Raw genomic sequence first — 26,418 nt, 5'->3', positions numbered from 1 at the left:
CTCCCTTTCTAGTCAGGGAAGGCACCTAGGCCTAAGGTAAAAACTATGAGGGCAAAAGAGCTTCTAAACCCTGCCAACACCACAAAAGATCCAGTGGACACAAAAAGATTGAAAAGGTTTTGAGGGGCAAAAAGGGGACAAAATAAATAATAAATTGGAGGGACTTCCCAAAGGCAGACAGGTCTAACAGTCAGCTTTCAAATTTGTTAGATAATTGAAAGAGATTAAAACACTAAGAAGAGTTGTATTCGTGAGCATCGCAGTATAGAAGAAAGTCAAAATATCTTGCTGTTAAAAATGCCAATTATTAAATAGTATTCGAAAATTCCTGCTGGAAGGACTAGTGGTTTGTAAAAACACCTTTTAGAAGGTTGCATACACTGTCTTCACAGGTGATGATGCTGTCATCTTGATTTCTTTGCGTTGAAATATTTTGTTAACCTGGAACCTGCATACCCTCTGCTTATATAATTTATACATTATTTACACCTGATGTAGTCATTAGTTACACATATTGTCATATTGTTTCACTTAATATTTTCTCTACTCTTTTGTATTTATGTTTAGCAGAATGAAATATATTTAATTAACTTTAGTTAGCTAATGTCAATTTTAAGTTTAATTGAGTGGGTCTAAGTGCCTCACTCCATCTTTAAATAAATGTCATTGTAACAATGTGTTTACTTACAATTCATTTAGTTATTCATTATGTATATTGTATTGCTTTTCCTTTAAGCATTGTCTCATGCTTATACTTGTTGTTGTATGAGAAGCTCCATGGTGATGCAATACTGAGGAGAGTGGATGAGGCAGTTGCAGCTGACAATCTTACCTAATGGATCTGCCAGACAGAATGTTTGTTGGTTCCTGAGGCAGAAGCCGGGAACGTAATTACTGTTCGTTTTTTACTCACTTGTGTTCCTTTTGCACTGAATTGCTCTTTTAAAATTCCCCTTGGTGCATACACTGCCTGTATTGCTAATTTCGCCCCCTCAGCAGCCGACTAGGTGCTGCCTCGGAGCATTCCCTTTGGACGCCATCTTGGGTGAATAGAGGGCGAGCTGACTAGTTGCTCGGCCCTCCCACCCTCACCAGCATAAAAATCGGGCTGGTTCTCATGCGATTAGCTTGCCAGACAGAATGTTTGTTGGTTCCTGAGGCGGAAGCCGGGAACGTAATTACTGTGCTTTAATTTTAAAAATTGTAAAAAACGTAATAGTTTCGTTTTTTACTCACTTGTGTTCCTTTTGCACTGAATTGCTCTTTTAAAATCCCCCTTGGTGCATACACTGCCTGTATTGCTAATTTCGCCCCCCCCAGCAGCCGACTAGGTGCTGCCTCAGAGCATTCCCTTTGGACGCCATCTTGGGTGAGTAAAGGGCGAGCTGACTAGTTGCTCGGCTCTCCCACCCTCACCAGCATAAGATGCTCACCTTTCCTCGGACGAGCAAAAGGCGAGCACGTCTGCGCCCGTCCGCGACCGGTCGCGGCCAGGGGCCAGAACCCATGCCCATGAGGGGGCCAGAAAGCCTGTGCTACACTAGAGTCCAACTGGTGAAACTGCGCCCCGGGATTGAAGAGGAATGTAAGCACAGGATGCACGTGGATAGTCTCCCGTTCCAGTGCACTGGCTGCGCCTTCGACCCTCATACTCCTAAGGGCCTGGAGAAGGAGGCTGATAAGGTGAGCATGGCGTTGTTAAATTGCCGCTCACTGAAGAAGCACAAAGTAGAAATTCACGACCTTTTATTAGATCGCCGGTTGGTTGTGATTTTCCTAACCGAAACCTGGTTGGATGAGACATCCACCCCAGAAATCCTGGAGGCCCTCCCTTTAAATTACTGTTTGTTAAGAGTCGATAGGGGGATTCAGCGGGGGGTATTGCAATGATACACAAAAGGGAGCTGCCATGCACTTTGGATTCTATAAAAATCACGAATAGCGAGGCGGCGTTCTTTACCATAAAAATCTCCCCGAAAAATACGATTACTGGCTTTTTGATATACCGACCCACGGGTGCGACCTCACAGTTTGCTGATAGCTTGACAGAGATTGCCACCCAGCCTACATTATGCTACAGCAAGTTCTTAATCCTGGGGGATTTAAATCTTCACCTTGAGGATACAAACTGTAGGGAGGCGCAGGAGGTCGTGATGGCAATGAAACCCCTAATGCTGGAACTTCAGTCAGTTATACCCACGCACCAATGTGGACACCTACTGGACCCCATTTTCTCGAATTGGGAGGGAGTGGAGGTCTCGCCCCCATTAGGGTACCTTGGTGAACCACTGTCTTATTCCTTTTAGGCTGAATCTAGGCCCAGTAGAACGGGAGGAGTCGAAATTGCCGCACCCTAAACGGAGGAACTGGAAAACATTTAGTCAAGAAGCTTATAAACTGGCACTGCTTAAGGAGGCACCACCAATGAGTGACACCCTGAGCGGGGCTTGGAGGGTCCATGAAGAATGGATGGCGAAGGCCTTAGATATGGTTGCGCCTTGGACAACCAAGGCATGGGCCAGGCGGACTAAAACTGCGCCGTGGTTCAATAAAGTGCTAGGGGCGGCCAAAGCGGCGTGCAAACGTCTTGAACGTAGTTGGGGTAAAAACTACAACTTAGAGTGCAAACAGCAATATAAAGACAGTCTGAAAAAATACCATAGACTCATAAAAGTATCAAAAGGTGCATTCCTGAAGGAGAGGATAGAATCCGCGGATAATTCATCCAAGGAACTGTTTACTATATACAAAGAGCTTACGGCTCCAACTAGGATAACAGCCCAAGACATCTTTTCCGAAGAAATCTGCGAATCAATTGCGGACTATTTCGTGAATAAAGTAGAGAAAATATACGCCTCCTTTCCGGCTGAGACTGATTGGCGTTCTAATCATTCTAACAAAATAATGACACCTGTCAAAGAAATGTATTTAAAATGCTTTACAGTACCTCCCAGACAGGAAATGCTGAGACTAGTGTACAGTATTCAATCAGGCTCCCCTAGTGATGCAGCTCCACCCAAGTGTTTTACGAACCAGCTTGAGGTGGTAATAGACCATATTAGCAACATGGTCACTCTCTCATTCAAGGAATGCCACGTGTTAGATGAATGGAAGAGGGCTCAGGTGATACCCCTAAAAAAGAAACCTAACCTCCACATCTCTCAGCTTGCGAATCTTCGCCCTATTTCTCTTCTCCCGTTCTGTATGAAAATAGTGGAAAAAGTTGCCAACACTCAGCTCATGGAGTTCTTGGAAGAGGGCCAGCGTCTTCACCCGTCTCAGTCTGGGTTTAGGGCTAGATATTCAACCGAGACAGCCCTTCTCTTCTCTACAGAGAGGCTTAGACAAATAGTAGATGAGGGACAGACGGCAGCGTTGGTACTATTGGACCTGAGTGCGGCGTTTGACACCGTATCTCATACAACGCTGCTGACCCGCCTCACAGAAATAGGAGTGGATGGACCGGCCCATGAATGGATACAATCCTTTTTAGAAGATAGAAGCTTCCAAGTTCACTGTCCTCCGTTTAAATCTTCCCCTAGATGGTTAAGGCATGGCGTTCCTCAGGGCTCGAGTCTGAGCCCAACGCTATTTAACATATACATGGAACCCCTGGCTAGAATTGTGGCACCGTATGGAGTGGACATTGTGATGTACAGAGATGATGCGCAATTGATGATCACCCCAGACCAAGGCCAGAATGAGGCAGCAGCGAACTTTTCCTCCTGCCTCAAGGAGGTATCTGAGTGGATGAATGACAATTGTCTAGGCCTTAATGACGATAAAACCGAGTTACTGGTGATTGGAAGAGCTCCCACAATCTGGTCATCAGCCTGGTGGCCATCTGAGTTGGTGCCCACACCCTCCCCCTCAGAAACGGTGAAGAACCTCAGTGTCTTCTTGGACTCCAGCCTATCCTATGGACAGCACATTGGAAGGCTAGTGGGCAAATGCTATGGAGTCCTTAAAACCATACGTAAAGTACTCGACTATTTGCCCATTGACACCAGGAAATCTGTCATACATGCACTAGTCACCCCCCATCTGGATTATGGAAACTCCCTGTTTATTGGCCTGAGTAAGAAAGGGTTACAGCAGCTGCAACGCGTACAAAACTCGGCTGCCAGATTGGTCCTGAATTTGTGCAGAAGAGCCTCAGGGAAACAGGCTCTTAAGACCCTCCATTGGCTACCCATGCAGGAATGCATCCTGTTCAAATCACTATGTATTACACATTGTGTAGCCCAGGGAAAATGGCCAAGCTATCTTCAAAAGCTGCTTACGATCCATCGCCCAAAACGCAATTTGAGATCATCTGGGAGCATGCTGTTTCAGGTTCCTCGCATCTTCAAAGCACGAATGGGAGGTCGCTCGTTCAGATACTTAGCTTGTAAGAGATGGAATGAGCTCCCTATCGAACTCCGTATGGAACCATCGGAAGCAAGATTCCGACTTAAATTGAAAACATACCTACTCCCTCAAACCTAATCCCAGTATTTTTACCTCTTCCCCCCTTGTGGTGCCAAGTGCAGAAGGTCTTGCTCGCTGGACGGTTTCTCTCCATAGCGCGGGGACACACTGTTATAGTGCAACCATGTGCTCTACAAATGGTTTTATTATTATTATTATTATTATTGTCTTATTATGCTCTTTAATAAACCTGAATATGCTTTTAAATACAATCAACACCAGCTTATTATTATTTACCTTGATTTTACAATGGCGACGGGATGGGATACAGCATGCATTTATAAAAAGAGAGAACTACAAAAAAAAGAGATCTCAAAATTAACAAGCTTCTTGCTCTGAAAGGACAAACTTCTCCTGCACAGTGAAAGTCAACCTTACTTGTAAGTTGTTTTTTTTATTATTATAAGAAGTCTTAAGCTTCGCCACATATCTCACCTTAATTTATCTTAATGGTTGGGAGATTTCAATGTGGGCTTATTTCACCCTAAAGAATTTGTTGGGAGCTATAAAGTTTGTTTAACTTGCTCACAAATTAAGGGTAAATGACTTCTTCATGGCCTTTACTACTTAAAGAACTCTGCAGGAAATCTCAAAGGAAATGTGACATGTTTATGTCAAGTATCCACGAAGCCGCCGTTCTCCTCTTCAACCATAGCGCGTTTAGAAGGCTTTCGCGCTGAGCTCCGACTCTGAAGTGAACCTTCGGAGCATCCGTACAACGCCACCACGTTGACTCGTATCTACGTGGCAGCCATTTTCTTTTTCTCACATCAGAGTTGTGCGAGCTTAAAGGATTGTAATGTTATTGGGAAAACTGAATGTTAAAAGTTAAGAACGCTTTGTTAATATTATTTTTTTACTTATCCGACTACTGGTTAATTAATACTCTTTGTTCAGGATATTTTGTAGAAGAACTACAAAGATTTGAAGGCGCAAATTTCTTATGAGTGACAAACTTCACTTTGTTTATTTTAAAAGTTTCTTGTGAGTGACAAACTTCATGTTGTTTATTTTGACAACCATATTTACCCAGTACTGTTTTATCATAATGGTTTATGATAATAGGTATGCAATTTGTTCGAGTTGCTCTTAATTTATAAGTATTTTAGCTTCATAATTTTGTTTACTGATAATAGGGTTGCAATTTGTTCGAGGTGCTCTTAATTTATAAGTATTTTAGCATCATAATTTTGTTTACTTGTTCCTCCTAACATAATTAATTTTTCACTGATAAGGGGTATCAACCATGCAGAACGTAGCCACCCCACCATTTTTCTTGTCAAGTCCTGGTGATCCGCCTATCAGGTGGCAAAAAATGGAAAAAGGTTTTAGAACGATACGCTAAGGTTTGTGGGACAAATCTTAGTGCAGAAAGACGTACTGCACTTCTTTTACATTGTTCAGGGTTGGAAGGCCAAGAGGTCTTTGACTATTTACCCGACATAGATGATTCTAGCTTAAATGAGTATGAAATTTGCATCCTGAAATTAGATAGGCACTATCTACCTAAAGTTAGCACAATACTTGAGCACTATCACTTTGGTCGGCAAAATCAAAATGAAGGTGAATCAGTGGAGAATTACATCACTGCACTCAAAAAATGAGGGTCTTCCTGTAAGTTTGGAGCACTCTTGGAAGAAAGAATAAGGGACCAATTTATGTTGGGATGTAATGTACAGAAGGTGAGGGATGATATATGGCAGAAAGATGAACCCACACTCGATGAGGTTATAACCATAGCAAAACAAATTGAACATTCTGTCAAATGTGTTGAGGTAATATCTAAACAAGAAAGTAAAAATGTGAATGTTCATGAAGTGTAGGTAGACTCGAAAGGGAAAATGTTGATTCAGATTTCGAGAAGTCTGAGTCACAGTTTAAATGCTTTAGGTGTGGTAATCCCAACCACTTTGCTAACGATAAGAAAAGCCCTGCTTTAAAGGCTAAGTGTGATATTTGCAATAAGATTGGTCACTTTACATCCTCTTGCAAAACTAAGAGTGGGAAGTTTAAAGTTAATATGGTACGCAAGTATGATGAAAATGAACGTGGATCTGATTCTGATCTTGATTGTGGACAAATTGTTTCCCAGGTTTCCAGTGATAAAAAGAAAGGTCTCTTTGATGAAGTTTTGATAGAAACATAGTTCTACCCGTGTTCTATTTGATTCAGGGGCTAAAATAACAATTGTTTCAAAAGAGTTCTTCTGTCTCCACTTGAAAGACAAAATAAAGTTGTTGAAAGCAGACATTAATCCATATGCTTATGGGGGAGAACCTATAAAGCTCATGGGTTATTTGATAGGATTAATAGAGTACAAAGGGAGATATATATCTGGTACGGTCTATCTGCCAGATTCATCAAAGACCCGTTTTGCGAGTCTTTAATAGTGATTCATAAGGAATCGCTATTCCAGACTCGCAAAACGGGATTCATGTAGGAATCGCAAAATAAAATGCGATTCCTACACATTCCTTATTTGCGATTAGCAATTTGCTAATCGCAAATAAGGATGCGATTTCAAGGGTGCTAGGGGTGTCCAAAGGACACCCTGTAGCACCCCTGAAATGTAATCTACATTGGTGTTGCGCACACACATGTCCAAAGGACATGTGTGTGTGCAACATGCAACTTAGAGAAATACATTTAAAAGCATTTTTATAAGTTTTCGCTCTTTACCACGAGGTTTGACCTTGCAGTAAATAGCGGGCCGAAATTGCGAATTCGCAATTTATAAATGGTTGATGAATTGCATTTAAGGAATCTCAAATAGAGATTCCTTAAATGTAATTCCTCGCAATTTAGCGAAATCGCATTTACTGATTTTTGCATTTGGGATGATGAATCCCAAATGCAAAAATTGCGCTCGCAAAGGGCCAGATTCTCAGAATCTGGCCCTTTGCGAGCGCACTTAAGCTTCATGAATCTGGCTGTATGTGTCTCACAAAGGAGACAGCATTTTGAGTTGGCTACATCAAAGAGACTTAGGTGTCAAACTTGATTCTAATAGTGATTCCCCCATTTTTTTTAAAGAAAATTTCATTGGCAGGAATGTCTGTTCTCAAGTTGAAGCTGAGGATTTTATTGCGGAATTAAAGGGTTCTTTTCCTAAAGTCTTCAGAAGTGAATTGGGATGTTTAACTAACTATACGCATAGGATAAAACTGGTGTCTGGGGCCATTCCTTTTGCTAGTAAGGTCAGAGGAGTTCCTCTGGCTGCAAGCGAAGAGATGAAGGAACAGTTGGAAAAATTAGAATTAGAAAGGAATATTGAAGAAGTAGAAGGGACACAATGGTTGGCTCCAGTTGTAGCCGCAAAGAAATCGGATGGGTCTCTTCGGCTTTGCATTGACCTCAGTGATTGTAGACAAATATCCCCTGCCAAAGATTTCAGACATTCTCATGCTACTCAAAGGGGCTGAAGTATTTTCCACTGTTGATTTAAAATCGGCGTATCATCAAATTAGGTTAGATGAAGCATCAAAGGACTAAACTTCCTTTATTACACCTTTCAGAACCTTTAGGTTTGTGCGACTACTCTTTGGGTTAGTTTCCGCTGCCTCAGTCTTTCAGAGAGCTCTTGAAAAAGTGCTTAAGGGTCAAAAAGGCATGAAAATCTACCAAGACAATGTTTTGATCTATGGGAAAAATAATGAAGAACATGATTTGAGACTTAGATAGGTGCTAGGTAAATTTAGTTCTTGTAACCTCACTTTCAGGATTGATAAGTCCAAATTCAGAAGGTCTTCCATTGATTACCTGGGGCATACCATCTCAGGGAAATGTGTTGAACCGAAACATGTGTTGAACCGAAACATGATTTAGTTGAGTCCATAGAGAAGTTAGCCTCACCTAAAAAATAAAGACAACCTCATGAAGTTCCTAGGGATGGCAGAGTACTATAGTAAGTTTGTTAAGGGGTTTGCTGAACCATGCATCAACATGAGCGCTCTTTCGTGCAATGGTGTTGATTTTTTGTGGAGTGAAAAATGTGAGACTGAGTTGGTCAAGATTAAGGCTCTTCTCAAGGATACACCCAAGCTTAGAAGTTTTGATCCTGAAGGGAAGACTTTTCTTACAACGGATGCAAGTATGAAAGGGTTGGGTGCAGTCCTGCAACAAGAGTGTGAGAGTAGAACCAATGTCATTCTTTTTCTTTCAAGGAGCTTGAGGGGAGCAGAAGTCCGCTATTCTGTAATTGAGAGGGAGGCTTTAGCTGTGCATTGGGCTACGAAAAAATTCAAAAATCTTTTGTGGGGCACAAAGTTTATTGTGCAAACTGATCATAAACCCTTGGTTGAAGTATTCAACAGGAAAGGAATTGATGCTATATCCAGCAGAATTTCAAGGTGGGTGGTTGATCTCAAAGGTTATGATTTCAAGGTTGAATATTTACATGGAGCTCCAAATTGTACAGCAGATGCTTTATCCAGGTTAGTTATATCCAATGATGAAGGTTCTGAGCAAGAGGAACATGAGAAATTTGAGTGGGTGTGCGCCATAGAAAGTGATGGTATCAAAGAGAGTAAATGGCGTGAAGAGTGTAAAACAGATAATGAACTCCTGGAATTATCATTTTTCATTGAGAATGGTTGAGATAAGAAGAAAAAAATGTGTTTCTGAGAAGTATTGGAATGTTAGACATGAAATGGCAAAAGCTGATGGATTGATCTTTCGTGGTACCAGATTGGTCCTGCCAATGTTTTTGCGGAAAGAGCTTATTGATCTTGCTCATCAGGGCCATCAAGGCATATCTAAAACAAAGGAAAGCATTAGACTTAACTATTGCTGGGCTGGAATGGATCTGGAAATTAGAGACAAGTATGACAAGTATGTGAGTGTGTCCCTTGTATTTTGAGTGAAAAAAGTTTGAAACCAAGGGTACAACCCATGTTCATAAGAGAAAGACCAAAAAGACCCTGGGAAGAATTGGCCCTTGACATTTTGGGTCCTGTGAAGTGAAAAGATGGTGATTCATATATTTTGGTCTTAATAGATTTATTCTCAAGATGGCCAGAGGTCAAGATTACCAGATGTATAGATACTAGACATGTTATGACATGTTATAAAGTTTTTAATGGAAGTATTTGTGAGAGGGGCTTCTTGGTTACTTGTTAACCGATAATGGGGTGCAATTTGTCTCCAGGGAAATGGAAGAATTGTTAACCAAATGTTCAATTAAACACAAACGTTGTTCATTATACCATCCAGAAAGTAATGGAATGGTGGAACGCTTTGTTCGTGTCCTTAAAGAGTGCATTCTTTATCCAAACAGAATAATGTTGATTGGAAAGAAGGTGTTGATAAGATTGTAGAAATGTACAGAATCACACCTCATGCAACCACTGGTTGTTCCCCGTTTGTTTTGCTTAAAAGCATGCAACCTAATACCTTTATAACACCTTTTTGGGTTAATGAGTTGTTGTCTAAGAAAGGTAACAACAAAACTTCACCAGCTGGTTGGGAAGCTCGAGAGTCAAACAAAATTGTGGAACGAAAAATTAGGTTTGACAATAGGAAAGCAGTCAAGAACACTCGGGTAAATATTGGGGATCTAATTATGATTAGAGCTCCTGTTGGACGTAAATCTTTTGAATTGTTCAAAAAGGTTCATAAAGTTGTAAAAGTGCTTACCAATGCCATCAAAACAGAAGATTCTAGGATCTGGAACTGAAACAGAGTTGTTATTATAAAGAACTCCATCGTCGATGGAGAATATACTAAGACATTTTCAACTTCAACTTCTAATTCTGATTTAGGTTCTAAGGAGTCTTCCCCAAAATCCTGTTAAAACTAAAAGTGGAAGAATTGTTTAACTTCCTTCAAGGTTTAAAGACTATGTTAAAAAATAACTACTCAGGTTTGTGTTACTAGTTTCATTTTTTTTGTTGCTGTTTTTGTTTTAATTATTTAGGGGAAAGGTGTGTAACAATGTGTTTACTTACAATTCGTTTAGTTATTCATTATGTATATTGTATTGCTTTTCCTTTAAGCCTTGCCTCATGCTTATACTTGTTGTTGTAAGAGAAGCTCCATGGTGATGGAATACCGAGGAGAGTGGATGAGTCAGTTGCAGCTGACAATCTTACCTGATGGATGGGATCTTATTACTCTCTATAATAAACCTGAATATGCTTTGAACTACAATCAACACCAGGCAGCTTATTATTATTTGCCTTGATTTTACAGTTATGTTTTTGCTTGCTGAGCATAATACTTTTCTGTTTCAGATACCAGTCGCTGGAAAAGCTAAGTTGCAGCACCAGAAAAAGCTGTGCTAGTCACGTTCTGATTGGCTGGTGGAACACTATTAGATCATAACCGTCAGAGTTCTGAGAAGCATGCCTTCCTTTATTACCAGTTAAAAGGATCACTCTGATTGGCCAATCCATGGACTGAATGTTCTAATAATGTATAAACATCTTATCCCATAAGTGAGAATTCCATACCGGGAAGTTTACTGGCCACAGGAGGACTTGCCTTTTGTTCTAGGCATATATTTGAGAGGAATTGGGATTTTATTGGCGAGGAGGAACGACACTTGCCTTCTGGAAAATAAATGCAAGAAAAGTAGAGCGCCCCGTTAGGTGCTGCTGGGAACAGGAGATACTGGGTGCTTTTTAGAGGCAGAGTCAGCGTCGGCCTTGGCACAGGGCCGTGCAAGTGCAGCGGTGGACCGTCCCTCCCTCCCTCCCTCAGCCAGCACCGCCTGGGCGGTGGTCGGCTGCCAGCAGCAGCAGCCCTTTGACAGCGAGCGGCTCCTGTTCTCCCCCCTCCTCCCCGCCTCTGGCTTGTTCGCCGCAGATCACACAGCCCCGCCCGGGGGGAGCTGAGCCGTGCACCCTGAGCACCAGCAGCAGCAGCAGCCGAGGAGCGCAGCCTGGTGCCCCACTCCCGGCTCATCCCTGGGCGCAGCAGACCGCCAACTTCATCCCCGGACCCATGGAGGTGGCTGATGGCTGAGCCCCCGACCCCTTTCTGCTGGAGGTAGCTGGGCGACGAGGCGGACCGCGGAGGAGACTGCAGCCATGGTGTCATGGATCATCTCCAGGCTGGTGGTGTGAGTATACCTGGGGTCCCACCGGGCGCCCCCTCCTTCTCTCCCGCCGCGAGCGTGCGCCTCTCAGGGCCGGCCTAAATATAGCAGGTAGCGGGTCATGGATACGGGGAGGGTGAGCGGCAGGGCAGGCTGCAGCAGCGCACACATGGCGCTGCAGCGCAGGCGACGGCGCTGCTGCTGGGGGGCCGCGCAGCCCTCACGGGCGCTGAGCACACCGGCCTCCGCGGGCACAGCGAGCCTTTCCTTCTATTTCACACATATTGTGTTCAATGCATGAGCGTGCGTCCGGGTAAGGTCCCCGCTATCGGGATCCTACAGAGACACCACCACCGTGGCCCGCCAGAGGGCGCTGGCAGCGGAACCCGGAATGGCTTTATTTGATAATTTAGTGGCTCATTCTTTTTCTTGATTTTTTTCGTAGAACATTGAAATATTGCTGTTGGCCATTTTTCATTAAAGCATGTGTAAATTACAGCACAACATCTGCATTCATGTAAATTCACCTTAAAAGCATGGGATTGCAGGGCCTTGGAAAACGTGCATCGTGTGCTCTCTTCATAATATACCGAATATACCAATATATATATATGGACACATCTACAGATAAATAGACACAAACATATAAGTATGGCCCACAGAAACACAGTGCGTTAAAAACAAAGGGGAACATTGCATTGTGTATTTTCCAGGGCTGAGAATAATCCGGACTATTTGTTCCGTGATAAACGCGTTGCCCCGGGGGCACCCCAAAAGCCATTGGCAGTCAGCTCGTGTTCCTCGTGAATGGGTCTGCGCGTCTGTCACAAATCATGTGCAGTCTGGGGGCTGTTGTTCGGGGCATTGTTATGTTCCCTTTTTACTCGAGGCCTACCCCCGTTTCCTTTGTTTGGAGCGGCGGAATGTACCACCGCATTATCCTGGCCGGACGGGCGCCCCACACATTCCGCTGCTGCTCTGCTGAGGCAATAGAGGAAAGTGGGCGTCATTTATGTCTGCTATTGTCTCCAGGGAGAGGTGACAGGTGTGCAGACTTTAGGGCAGAACCACACGGGGGGCCCCTTGATTCGGCATTGGCGCCTTCTGACGGACCACCGGCGTCTGCAGCAGTCGGCGCAGCTTGTTACGTTTCCACATTTTCTTAGATTACAACTGTGTGAAATGTAAAAAAACTGAATTCACAAGGGCCTTGGCTTCGTAGTTCAGAGGTGCGTTCTCTCTGCCATTCTTTGTTTAGAATGAATTAACAATATAGAGCTTATGCCGCACCGGTCTGTCCATTGGCAGTGTTGCTGGGCTGCAGTTTGCTCTTCCGTAGAAAGACTGTGATTTGCAACATACTTTTCCCTTTTTTTGTTTTTTTAAACATTTTTTATTTTGCACTTAAAGAGAAACAAACCCACCGTGAAAGACAAAACAACAATGGCGGATATTGACCACTGCGCCTCCCACACAGTTCCCTATCATTAAGGCCTGGTGCACACCAATTCCAGTACCGAATTTGCATGATACTGCTGTCAAGTAGAAACATATTGAGATAAGAGAATGGAAGGAATACTGCACCCAGAATAATATAATGTCCACAGTTCTGTGTCTTTGTAAGCATCTTCCTTTATTCCATGTGTATAAATCAGGAAAACATCCAGCCAACACGTTTCGTTCAAATTATATGAACTTCATCAGGGCTCTTAATTTGTAAGTGTACTTGTTTCTCTAAAATGAAGATGTACAGGGCGATCTCTCAGTTTAATGTAACATTGGCGACGTTAGGCGGCTTAAACATTGCATCCTGACTCAGGTATCAGTCTTGGATAATTATGTTTACCTGGTCCAGAATTGAATTAACCTTATATGGCTTTTGCATGATTTGGCAATTAAACTGGGAGACTGCCCTGTACATTTACATTTTGGAGGTACAAGTACACTTGCAAACAAAACCACCATGGCAACACTGCGCATCTCTCAGGATACTTCACCAATCTTTACTGACATACCATGAAAGTATCCTCTTCCCCCCATTGCTCCCTCCCATACACAAAGCATCATAAGCCACAGTCATTATCACAAGCATGATGTTACTCTTGTCCTAACAGGCCATCCAGGAGGCAATGGAATGTACCCTACACGCTCCATATTTTCTCCCACTTGCATTGACAGCCGATGTCCTATTTCCACTCCTCTACATTCTGTGGCTCGACCGCACCCCATCGGTGAACAACATTTCTTTTGGCCACAGAAAATCTTAAGGTGGATAGCAGTCTAGCATATTTTCCAGGATGTTCCTCCGCCAGAGGTTTAAAAGGATTGCTTTGGGTGAGACCTCAGTCGATAGGCTCGCTCCCTCTCTAAGCCTGTTGCTGACTCCCTTCCAGGAGCCCTCTAATCGTAGTCAATCCCATAATGTTTACAGTACCTTCCCCGGTACTCCACAGTCCCTGGCTCACTCATCTGTTTGAGCCGTGCCCATCTTGTGTGAGCATTCTCGTGTAGTAGGACCTGTGAAGAAAAAAGAGATGGATCAGCCTGAATCGGGCTCTAAGTGCCATTTCCCTGGGTGATTGGAGTGCCTCCTCCCATTCCTCTTTTTCTATCAATCAATCAATCAATCAGTGACACTTATAAAGCGCGCTACATACCCGTAGGGTCTCAAGGCGCTGGGGGGGGGTGCCGCTACTGCTCGAACAGCCAGGTCTTCAGCTTCTTCCTGAAGGAGAGGTGGTCTTGGGTCAGGCGCAGGTCGGACGGGAGGGAGTTCCAGGTCTTGGCGGCCAGGTAGGAGAAGGACCTTCCTCCTGTAGTCGCTCTTCGGATGCGGGGGACGGCGGCGAGGGCGTGGTTGGCTGATCGGAGGTGGCGTTTGGGAGCGTAGAAGTTGACTCGGCTGTTGAGGTAGCTCGGGCCTTGGTCGTGTAGGGCTTTGTGTGCGTGGGTGAGGAGGCGGAAGGTGATTCTCTTGTTGATGGGGATGGGGAGCCAGTGAAGCTTCCCAAAGTCTGTCTCCCAGGCCACTTTGAGCCTCAGTAATGAATTAAGGGCGTTATTCATTAACTTACTGTAAATCAGGGAGATCACTTTTCTGAGGAGCGGCTCGGTCAACTGTCTATCTTCTAGTGACGAGGATTCCTCCAGCGATTGGCCCTTCTCTATATGTGCCTCAACGGATGGTATCTAAAGATTTCCTTTGGAGCCATACAATATTCTGTTTGCAATACTTACCAGGTGATCAGGTCCTCCCCCGCTACACATCTCCTAACGTCGAGATGTCAAAAAAGGTTCCATCCCACAAATCCTTCGAGTGTCTACACCTCCGCCAGAATGCGCTATTCCATCTCTGTGGGTCGACCCTGCCATCCCAGGATTCTATTTGCCCTCCACCATCCTGAAGCTGTCACTCTTGTGAGAGGTGGGAGAGATGCGTAACCCTTCTTGAAGTTTAGAGCCCTCAGCCCTTGTGATTTGTGCGCGATACAAATGTCCTTGACTTGACTTGACTCAGGAAGACCCTGGGGACTTGGGCCCTGCGGTCCGCACTGATCGAACGCTCTGTTAGAGGGGCAAAAACCCACTTGTAAACCAGTATCATTTTGGATGCCCAATAGTACTTTTCTAAGTCAGGGAGGGCGATGCCCCATCATACAACTCTCTTGTGAGTTTGGTCATCGCTATCCTGGCCGGTCCCCTCCTTACATGAGCTGTTGATTCGCTTGATTCACCCATTGGAAGAACTCAGGTGGTACCTGATACGCCATGTTTTTCAATGCACATGAATTTTGGTAAGACAATCATTTTGTACCTTGCCGCTCTGCCAAGGAGCGACAGGGGGAGTGATCTCCAATGCTGTTCATCTGCGCTAAATTGGTCCAGCGCAAGGTAAAGAGTGACCGAGCAGAAAAGCTCAGATTGTCTAGTTACACAGAGGACCAGATATTTAAAGCCCACCATTTCCACCGGGAGATTTCGCTGTGCTCTCCATGCGCACAGGGAATTGAGAAGAGACTTCCTCTCAATTAATCATTTACCCTGAGTGGGTAACGCAAAGGTGAAACATATGGAGCAGTCTGGGGATGGAACCCTCAGGACCCGGCACATATAACAGGATATCGTCGCTGTAGAGTGGAATTCTGTCTTCCTACTCTCCTCCCCACCTGAGGCCACTCACTAGCGGGTCTGTGCGTACCCAACCCACCCGTGGCTCCATCGCCAGGGCAAAGAGCATCAGTGATAGTGGGCATCTTTGCTGGGTACCCCGGTGTTGCTGAATGGGACGGGACTGACACCCATTTACTCTCAACTGTGCCTGCACTTTACTGTAAAGCAGTTTTACCCACCCTATACAATTAGGGCCAAAGCCAAACTGCTCCAGTGTATCCCACAGGTATTCCCACTCAGTTGTGTCAAAGGCCTTGGCCGCATCAAGCGACAGAACTACTGCCGGCTCCGATCCCTCCTCAGTGCTCTCATTACATGCATATAGTCGTCTGAGGGTAGGCAGAGTCCCTCTGTGAAGCATAAAGCCCGACTGGGCGTAATGGCTTCTCCATAGTTCTCATCTGGTGGGTGGCCTGGAGTTTGGCTAGGACTTTCCCCTCTACATTCAGAAGCGATATTGGCCGGTACTTGGCACAGTCTGAATGTGACTTACCTCCATGTGAATTTATGACAATAGTGGCCAGCCTCTGGTCCCACGGGAGAACCCCTTGGCGCTTTGCTTCCCGATAGATGTTGCATAGGTGCGGGGTCAGGTCATTCACCAATTTCCTATACAGTTCTGATGGCAGGCCATTTAGACCCTGTGCTTTCCCCGTCTGGATGCCCCTGATTGCTATACCTCTCTCTTCCTCGCTAATGTCCACCTCCAAGTCCTGTCCCGCCTCCTCGGTGCGCTCCTGTACAGCGATCTCCCCCAAGAATTCTTTAATATTCGCACAGGGACGTGTGATAAGTGAGCTATGTAGGGAGCAGTAGTAGCGGGCAAAATATTTTTCCATTATGTGCAGTTGTGTGCTATCCTAATATTAAACCAGTTGCCCAGTAACAAATGGGTTCTTCTAGATCAAGTTGCGCCTTATGTGTGTCTGGATATTGCATTGCACTCATGCAAAAGAACAAAATAAATGGATTTCTACTGTTTAATTTCAGCTCCCATTAATGGAATTTTGAAAGGGTTAATACAATTACGTGCTAGAATACCTTGAATCCATTAGAAATCAATAATTAGCCCCAGGATGAGTTGAAACAAATAGCAATTTTCTACATAGAGTTTCAGGCGATGATCAGAAGCGCAAATCTTGCAACAGGCTCCAGTAGAAACCATTTGTAACTTGTCAGCTGGAATTGTTGCCAGCGTTTCCTATTCATCTGGCAGCAACTTGCAGAGTTTATGGCTTCAGCAGCGACACAATATTTTCAGGAAAAATGATGTTACACAGCGAGGATCTTATTTCAAAAGACAGCCAGGAGGATGTGACGTAGAGAGAATATCAATTCATATATTTTTAATGTTTGCTTAGAAGCGTCATTTATCTGGCATTTTAAGTTTTCTCTTTGTTTATGACAAGAACGCGTTGGACGTCTGTCTTTGGAAAATCCCCACTAATGGCAAATTCAGAAATTCAGTTGAAATGAAATGAAATGAAATGAAATTTGATTTGTAGAGCACATGGCTGCCCGAAAGCGTCCCAGCGCTTGCTTAGCAAATATGCAGACAGCCAGCTTCTGTTTAGTATCCCACTTCTCATTTTAAAGCATAATTTTATTTTTTGCAAAAACATATGACAGTATAAACTTAATTACTTGAAAAATGTTTTTAATAACTCATTTTTTGTTACAAGTCCACTCGCTCTACACCGAACACACGGGATCTCTCCAGCTGGTGCACAGCAGTGCATTCAAGCCGCTTCCAAGGCATGTAATCATGGGTGGGCCTGGGCAGAAGACAGTGTGAAGGACGAAAAATGACCCCAGCCCTTTCTGCTGAGTCACACTGCTGGAACAGTTGGCAGCATTGCCTATCTCTGCAAACACACTCTATATGTGACTAGCTTTCGCTGACAAATAATCCAATTTTTTTTTACCCTCATGCAAGAAGGGTGTCCAACGAGGGTTGGGATCCATGGCACATTTTAAGGATAACCACTATGTAAATCAAATCAAATCAAATCAAGCTTTATTCGGTTTTTAAATTTAAAACCATAAAAGCAGCAGAGAAAAAATACATACATATATAGAGACACAATTGGTTACAGGTTAAAAGAAAGATAAAAAAGGGGAAAATAAATCCGGTTATTTAAACCAAGCTAAAAACAATCTTGTAAAAAATAAAAGCGCATGGTACACAGGAACCCCCCTTTCAACTGATTTTATAGTTCGATACTCTGGGGCCAGGATAAAAGTCAAACAAATCACAGATACAAATAGGGCCATCTCCAGTTTTGGGGTGTGAAGATCTTAGATAGGGGGCAATGTTCCTGTGTTTGAATTTAATTAAAATCAGATCTCCTGGAAAGGTTTTGGGCAGCGTGCCCAGCCATCCCACCCTCCTGACGCTCAGGATTCCGCCATCTAGGTCAGGTGGCAGCGGTCTATTGTTATTAAGCCAGAAGATGGCTTTGTTCAGCAGGTCCTGGTTTGTTTCAAATTTGCCCTGAGTAAGCTCTGGCACCCCAGAGAGGACGGTCACATAGGGGGCGGCTTCAGGGGGTAGGTTAATTCGGGGCCTTCTTTCAAGAGGAATCCTAGGTGCTATTAAAGGGACATAAGTTGGTTTGGGAGTAATCTTACTACTTTTTGGGATGGATTTGCTAGTAGAGGAATCAATTGGTCGTGCTTTCCTGTGTTCTGTAGACTTTGGTTTCTCATGGTTGGTGGAGGGCATATAACATAAAGGGGAAGCAGTGTTTGCATTTAATGGATTAATCCTTTTTACTATTTTTTCCACGCTGGACAACCTTTCTCCCAGATCCTGAATTTTTGTGACCAGGGGTGATAGGGCCGCATTCAGCAATCGTTCAATGTGGGCCAGTAGGGTCGATTGGAAGGGGGAAACAGAGTCATTTGATGTGGCCCCCACCTTATGCGGCGTTAAAACAGTTAAGTTATCGGGGGGTAATGAGGGGCTACAGGACATTAGATCAACATTTGCTGGAATCTCCTCAATGTTCCTTTTTGTGAATAGGGCCTGGGGCAGCGTGTTGGCTTGAGTGGATGTCGTTTCAGGCGAGAAAAGTACTTCCTGGGGAGGGTGGTTTGTAGGGTCAGTGTTTCTGCCAACTGTGGGCGGAGTTGATATGTTAGGGACATAGTTTGTGCCACACCAGGCATTCAGCTCCTCCCATATAGACATATTGTTGGGACAGCAGGAGCTCCTACGAACAAGACACAGAACGGGTCAGGGACGAATGACAAATGTTTTGAGTACCTGCTTCAGTGATGGGGCCAAGTCGGGGAGCCCGTCCCGTCCTCCTCGGGTCCTCTGAGGGCCACAGAGGGCCCGCCCTTTGCCCGGGCTTAGCCCGGCGCAGTCCGCGCGCGTCCCGCGGTGCGGGTTGCAGCCCGTTGCTTTGTAGCACCTCCGGTCGCTGGTGGTGGCGTTCGGCTTGCGCCGCGGGTCCCGGGGCACCTGGGGATTGTAGTTTGCCGTTGCCCTCACGGCGTGGTAATGGCCCCGCTGTCCCCTGACAGCACGAGTAATGCTCCGCCTGCTACGCCGTTGCCCTCACGGCTGGACGTCGCCACTGGACCTCAGGTAGGTCCCCCCACGCTGCAGGATGCAGCCCGGTGCTTTGTAGCACCTCCGGTCGCTGGTGGTGGCGTTCGGCTTGCGCCGCGGGTCCCGGGGCACCTGGGGATTGTAGTTTGCCGTTGCCCTCACGGCGTGGTAATGGCCCGCTGTCCCCTGACAGCACGAGTAATGCTCCGCCTGCTACGCCGTTGCCCTCACGGCTGGACGTCGCCACTGGACCTCAGGTAGGTCCCCCCACGCTGCAGGATGCAGCCCGGTGCTTTGTAGCACCTCCGGTCGCTGGTGGTGGCGTTCGGCTTGCGCCGCGGGTCCCGGGGCACCTGGGGATTGTAGTTTGCCGTTGCCCTCACGGCGTGGTAATGGCCCCGCTGTCCCCTGACAGCACGAGTAATGCTCCGCCTGCTACGCCGTTGCCCTCACGGCTGGACGTCGCCACTGGACCTCAGGTAGGTCCCCCCACGCTGCAGGATGCAGCCCGGTGCTTTGTAGCACCTCCGGTCGCTGGTGGTGGCGTTCGGCTTGCGCCGCGGGTCCCGGGGCACATGGGGATTGTAGTTTGCCGTTGCCCTCACGGCGTGGTAATGGCCCCGCTGTCCCCTGACAGCACGAGTAATGCTCCGCCTGCTACGCCGTTGCCCTCACGGCTGGACGTCGCCACTGGACCTCAGGTAGGTCCCCCCACGCTGCAGGATGCAGCCCGGTGCTTTGTAGCACCTCCGGTCGCTGGTGGTGGCGTTCGGCTTGCGCCGCGGGTCCCGGGGCACCTGGGGATTGTAGTTTGCCGTTGCCCTCACGGCGTGGTAATGGCCCCGCTGTCCCCTGACAGCACGAGTAATGCTCCGCCTGCTACGCCGTTGCCCTCACGGCTGGACGTCGCCACTGGACCTCAGGTAGGTCCCCCCACGCTGCAGGATGCAGCCCGGTGCTTTGTAGCACCTCCGGTCGCTGGTGGTGGCGTTCGGCTTGCGCCGCGGGTCCCGGGGCACCTGGGGATTGTAGTTTGCCGTTGCCCTCACGGCGTGGTAATGGCCCCGCTGTCCCCTGACAGCACGAGTAATGCTCCGCCTGCTACGCCGTTGCCCTCACGGCTGGACGTCGCCACTGGACCTCAGGTAGGTCCCCCCCTATGTAAATCATTTGCATTTATATTAATTAAATGCCTATTTCTCATATGTGCATGTCTTTTAAAATCCTGATTTCATTAGAACATCATGGTTCTATGTTGGACACTCATGGATGTTTTATTTGGTCAATATAAAAAAGAAAGTTTTAAAATATTTTTTTTATCTTTTGTAAGGTTCCGCTACTAATTTTCTGGGCTGTCCCGCTCCTGTAAGTCTTCTGTTTCAAAATTCAAGGATTTCACATGAAATAATATCTGATGAATGGGAGTATGGCAAAGCCTCTTGGTGCCCTGCATCAGACCCTGCCCCAGCCCTGCAGGGACCACAGATAATGATATTCCCCCACTTTTAACGATCAGCAGATGCTTATGTGTGAACTGATCCGCAGGACAGCGTAGGAGAAGTGCTACATCTGGATGAGAATCCAGAGGTGGAATTACCTACACCCTAGTTAATAGTGGGGTGGAGTAAATTATGCTTGTGGACTTTCCTTCTTTGGATATAGCTCTCACTTCACAAATCACGGGTTTTTCCGCTGCCACCAACTCTGTATTAAGCGCTGTATTATTTTAAAATTTATTCAGCATCTTTCTTTGCTAGTGCTTTTAGATGTTGAGCATTTCAAAAATGAACAAGAGCCTTCCCTTGTTTACATGAAGAGTCTTTATATCAGTCAGTGGTGTAGCTAGGCACTTTGCCGCCCATGGCTGTCCCTGCCTTTCTACCCCCGCGACAGTGGCGTTGAAGATGGGAGAGTTTTGCTGGCAATGATTCCTGTGTTTGCTGCACCTGCGGCAAACTCATGTAAGAGCTGGGGGCGAGGCCACCGCCCGCAAACTCATGCCGTTGAGGGCAGACCCCCCCACCCCCTCCTTCAATCTCCCTTCTACGCCACTGATATCAGTCATTTGGGGGTAATGTGGATTAAGAAAATGCAAAGATCACTCCTAGAGGGATGTTTTGTCAATTGCTACCTTGCTCTGTGAAATTAACAAAAAAATACCTGGGTGGTGTGCTATCAAGAGCAAAGACAGATTTGAAGACTGAGGTCTGTCTCTAATGACACAGAAGACAGGGGAATGGGAAAATTAAGTAGAACATTTAGTCAATTAATCAATCAAAACATCTTTATACGGCAGGGAGACCCGCCATAAAAGCAGCTTAAAATACATACAAATAAGATAAAAATGAACATCAATGGTGACCAACTTGTATCATTTGGAACTTGAGTAAAAGCATGGCATACATAGGAAAATAGTCTAAAAAAGTACAAGATGTTAGTCAAAGGGCATAGTGCTTCTTGAACGTACGGCTGCCTTGAGGAACCAACTTACGCAACAACAGGTTTCATGGTCAGTTAGTTTCTAGTAATTTAGGGTTTTAATTCCTACTTCCTCATGCGGCGCCATCTTAGATCATGTTAACATGGTAGAAAGCGAAGACAGACCTCAATGCTAAGCAGAGTGACGGTGCCGCTGCATGTAGGACAGTGCGCTCAGTAAAGAAGCAAACTGTCTCTTTTTTCTGCAACACCTGAACATGTTCAATGATATCACAGTGTAAGAGCTAAGAAAAACTAAGTCATTTAGACCCAGGCACTAGTCTAAAACTGCACGCCAATGGTATTGACGCCTGTTTTGAATCCAGCGCCTATTTGGAGTTCAGAGCACGTGTGTCCACACCTATGTTTACTTGACCAAATTGGACCAGGCACTCCTTGCTAGTGGTATTAATCCACTGGGTGCAAAAGTTAAAAAAAGGATAAAAGCCATTTGTACCACTATGTAAAACAATATGTGTTCCAGGGTGTTTTTGAACCTATGTTTACCGGTTAGATTTAACCGCATGCGCGCTAGCGGAATTCCGCTCGCACGCTGGGTTTTTTAAAATCGCACTTTGCGTGACGAGCTGGGCTCGTCATCAGCGTGCGAGGAGGCTACGCGATGACGAGCCCAGCTCGTCATCAGCGTCGAAGGGGTTAAGTGACTCAGACAATAGAGTCTATGGAATTGTAGAAGGCAAAACAATGAACACGTTCAGTGGTCGGGCAAATTCGTAGTTCAAATATTTTGCCCAGTTAAAAAACATGCACATTTCCTACTTGTTACACTAATGCTTTACACTGCAAAAAGCACATCTATTGGTTTTGCCACTGCTTGTTTGTGGGGGATGAGTTAATCTTGGTGATGAGTTTTCTAGGAGACCATATTCTATATTAAGGGCGATTAATGTTACCAGAAGATTGAGACATACTTTTTGTCTGAAAAAACGTGATTTTGTAGCACAGATCAGAATAAGGTGTGGGCGGCTAGCTTAAGGGGCCATGAGATTAATTGAAATAGAACAAACTGAAGAAAGTGGCCATGGCATTTTATCCCTCCTTGGGCTGATGATGGACTCAGCTCCATCCTTAGGTTCTCTGGCAGTGGCAACATCTCGAGAAGTCCCACCCTCACACTAAGTGCTCACACTCTGGTTTTAGTCTTGTATGCGTAGTCGTTTGAGGTCGTTTGTTATAGTTTGAGGTCTGAGCCAGATAGCATTAGGTGTCTGGAAGATCCCATGTCCTCAATTCTTTAACAAGTAAAATAAATAGAAAAGAGAAAGGGAGTGTGGGGTTTTTGTCAGTACCCGTCAGCCATTTGCTTTCATGTCCCTTGCATGCTTTTCCATTGCTTGAATGGCTGTTCTTCGGGACAGGGGTATTTTAGTCTTGGTTCCATTGTTCCATTTGTGTTCCCTTTTGGTTTCCGTTATGGGGAATTGAGGAGCTCTGTTTCTGATACTGTAGAGATCCGTTCATACATGAGAGCCCAAAATCTCAAAATGTTAATTGCTCATGTGTGGCTTTCTTGTTTACGAAGTGTGTGCTGTTTAAATACTTTTGCATGTATAAATACACCTTGCTCTTCACAAATCACCCATGGGTGTTGAAATGTTTCACCCATGGGTGTTGAAATGTTTCACCCATGGGTGTTGAAATGTTTCACATGTCTGTTATAATGTTATTGGCTTTTTTATTAACAAAATAAAGACATGCACACACATAAGCTTACTAATAATGTCACTTTACAAAAGTATACACTGTGCAATATTTTGTTGTAAATGTCTTTTAAATTCCTGACAACATAAACTTAATCTTCTGACTCTTTTCATAAGACTTGTCTTTGAGGGTACATCATAAATCTCCTGGTGCAGCAGGGCGCGAATCCCAACGTCTGTATTGTGGCAAGCCAAGATTTTGCTGCATTACAGGATCTTTCTTCCAGAACTCCTAGGGTCAACTCACATAAAGGGCCCACTTTATATTTTATATTTTGGCAAAAGGGTACTTTGTTGCACCAACCTAATGGTCCGCCCGTTAAATTTAAAAGTGTGCGGACCATGGTTTGCTGACGGTGGGGGCTTCTCCATCTCTGCCGTGGCCAGACTTGTCCAACGGCCAGAGTAAGGGCCATCAGAGAATTGGCTATATGAACACGCGCTCAATTTAGATGGATAGCTGTTTTTTTACTGTCCGACCCTTACAAGAAAACCCTGGTGGTAAAGGGCAGTAAAAACATAAAAATGCCCCCCGCCATGGGAGATGACTCCCATAGCAAGGTTGACATTGCTTTCTTTTTATTTTCCAAAACAAAATCCTACTTTGGGGTTTTATTTTTGAAAATATAATTTTTTTGTAGTTTTGCCGTACGGCTCCGTCATGTTTGACGGAGCAATTTGTCAAAGTTACAATGTATTCATAGGAATCTCCTTGAGGGCCTTGACAGCGGTTCCTGCGAATGCTAGAAATGTCTGTTAGCTGACGGACATTTCTACTTTTGGCTGTCTGGACCTACAACAGGGCATCAGCGTAAGTTACTCTGTCGACCTGGTGGAGGACGGTTCGACTGCCAATATTTAAATCAGGTCCAAAGTCACCCAACCAGTATCAAATACTATCTCTAACAAAATATGAGTCCTGTTGGATTTGCCAATGCTTGTTTCAAATCTAGACTGCTGTGTACTGTAGATTATGTTATGGGTGGAGTTTTGGCGTTACTCTGCAATCAAAAGTCGGAGTTAAGTGTTAATGTTTTCCTCAATTAGCACTGATATAGAAAGATTTGCTTTTTAGGTCTCATGCTAAACAGTTCAAGTGCTGTCTGTTGTGAGACATTGTTATCTTACAGTGGACTAAGAGCCCGCCCATTGCATACCATTGGTTGGTTTCATTGTCATTCTAATTTGCTTGATTATTATTTATTAGCTATGTGGGCTTTCAGTCAACCATTTGTAGAGCGTGCTACATACCCAGGCGCTGGGAAGGGGAGGGGGGCCTCTACTGATCGAACAGCCAGGTCTTGAGAAGTCTCCTGAAGGTCAGCAGGTCTTGGGTCTGTCGTAGGCTCAGTGGAAGGGTATTCCAGGTCTTGGCGGCGAGGTGGGAGAAGGATCTCCCGCCAATGGTTGTTCTTCGGATGCGCGGGACGGTGGCGAATGCGAGGTCGGCGGAGTGGAGCTGGCGGTTAGGGATGTAGAAGGAAAGTCGTCTGTTGAGGTAGGCTGGGCCGGTCTCGTGGAGTGCCTTGTGTGCGTGGATGAGGAGCTTGAAGGATATCCTCTTGTTGACGGGCAGCCAGTGCAGGTTTCTCAGGTGGGGGGTGATGTGGCCGTGGCGTGGAACATCGAGGATCAGTCGTGCCGAGGCGTTTTGGAAGTGTTGCAGTCGTTTGATGAGCTTGGTCGGGGCTTCTGCGTAGAGGGCGTTTCCGAAGTCAAGTCTTCTGCTGACGAGGGCCTGGGTGACTGTTCTTCTTGTATCTGTCGGGATCCACCTGTAGATCTTGCGGAGCATGCAGAGGGTGTTGAAGCAGGAGGAGAAGACGGCGTTGACTTGCTTGGTCATGGAGAGCGTTGAGTCGAGGATAATTCCCAGGTTGTGTGCGTGGTCGGTGGGTGTCGGGGCTGCCCCCAGTGCCGTCGGCCACCAGGAGTCGTCCCAGGCTGATGGGTTGGAGCCGAGGATGAGGACCTCCGTTTTGTCCGAGTTCAGCTTCAGTCGGCTGATCTTCATCCAGTCGGCGACGGCCTTCAATCCTTCGTGGAGGTTGGCTTTGGCGGTAATTGGGTCCTTGGTGAGGGAGAAGATCAGTTGAGTGTTGTCGGCGTAGGAGATTATGTTGAGGTCGTGCTGTCGGGTGACGTGTGCGAACGGGGCCATGTAAATGTTGAACAGTGTTGGGCTGAGGGAGGATCCCTGGGGGACGCCGCAGATGATCTCGGAGGCTTTGGATCGGAAAGGGGGGAGGCGAACGCTCTGGGTTCTGCCGGAGAGGAAGGAGGTGGTCCATTCCAGGGCTTTGTCTTGGATCCCTACGGCGTGGAGGCGTGCGCGTAATGTGCGGTGGCAGACAGTGTCGAAGGCGGCGGAGAGGTCCAGGTGGATGAGGGCTGCGGTCTCACCATTGTCCAGCATGGTCCTGATGTCGTCAGTGGCGGCGATGAGGGCGGTTTCGGCGCTGTGGTTGCTGCGGAACCCTGACAGGGAAGGGTCCAGGATTCTGTTTTCTTTGAGGTATCGGGTTTTTGATTGAGATCACACTAAAATCAAAGCTCCAGACAGGTATCAGGTTTCTGATGCACATTTTCCTTGTTCCTTGCAGGGCTAATCTGACAAGCAGTATGAGAGAGGAGGGCGATCTGATCAAGAAGTGTATGTGAAACCGAAAAGGGAGACACTGTGCTCATCTGACGTGAAGATGAACAGGAGGAAAAACCATCTCAGTACAAAAAGCCCCATTTCAGAAACAGAAAGTTGCAGCTATAACCGCAAAATATGCCACAGACAGAGAGCCCTCCTTCTGAACAGGATTTGGGCGGTGACTCTCCTAGACAGCACAACAGAAGTCATGATATCGTGCCGGACTCTCCAGGAATTTTTGGTAGCGAGAGCAACTGATATCTTTGTTACAGTTGAAACCCCAGATAGGTGCGAGGCCCCTTCAGATAGGCTATATGTCTTAGATATACAAATTGAGGGTGAC

General features: G+C 45.7%; 1 protein-coding gene across 3 annotated transcripts in view; it reads left to right on the top strand.

Moving 5' to 3' along the window:
* Positions 1-11,152: 11,152 nt before the first annotated feature.
* Positions 11,153-26,418, top strand: part of REEP1 (receptor accessory protein 1) — a 315,311-nt gene continuing 300,045 nt past the window's right edge. For all 3 annotated transcript variants that reach the window (XM_086964257.1, XM_086964256.1, XM_086964258.1), the window contains exon 1: positions 11,153-11,530. In XM_086964257.1, coding sequence (XP_086820383.1) covers positions 11,499-11,530 — 32 coding nt within the window. In that variant the 5' untranslated portion in view covers positions 11,153-11,498. The remainder of the gene's footprint in view (positions 11,531-26,418) is intronic.

The sequence above is a fragment of the Lissotriton vulgaris genome, chromosome 3_2, assembly GCF_964263255.1.
Source record: "Lissotriton vulgaris chromosome 3_2, aLisVul1.2, whole genome shotgun sequence".
Taxonomy (NCBI): Eukaryota; Metazoa; Chordata; class Amphibia; order Caudata; family Salamandridae; genus Lissotriton; species Lissotriton vulgaris.
This window is presented reverse-complemented; position numbering and strand designations above follow the sequence as displayed.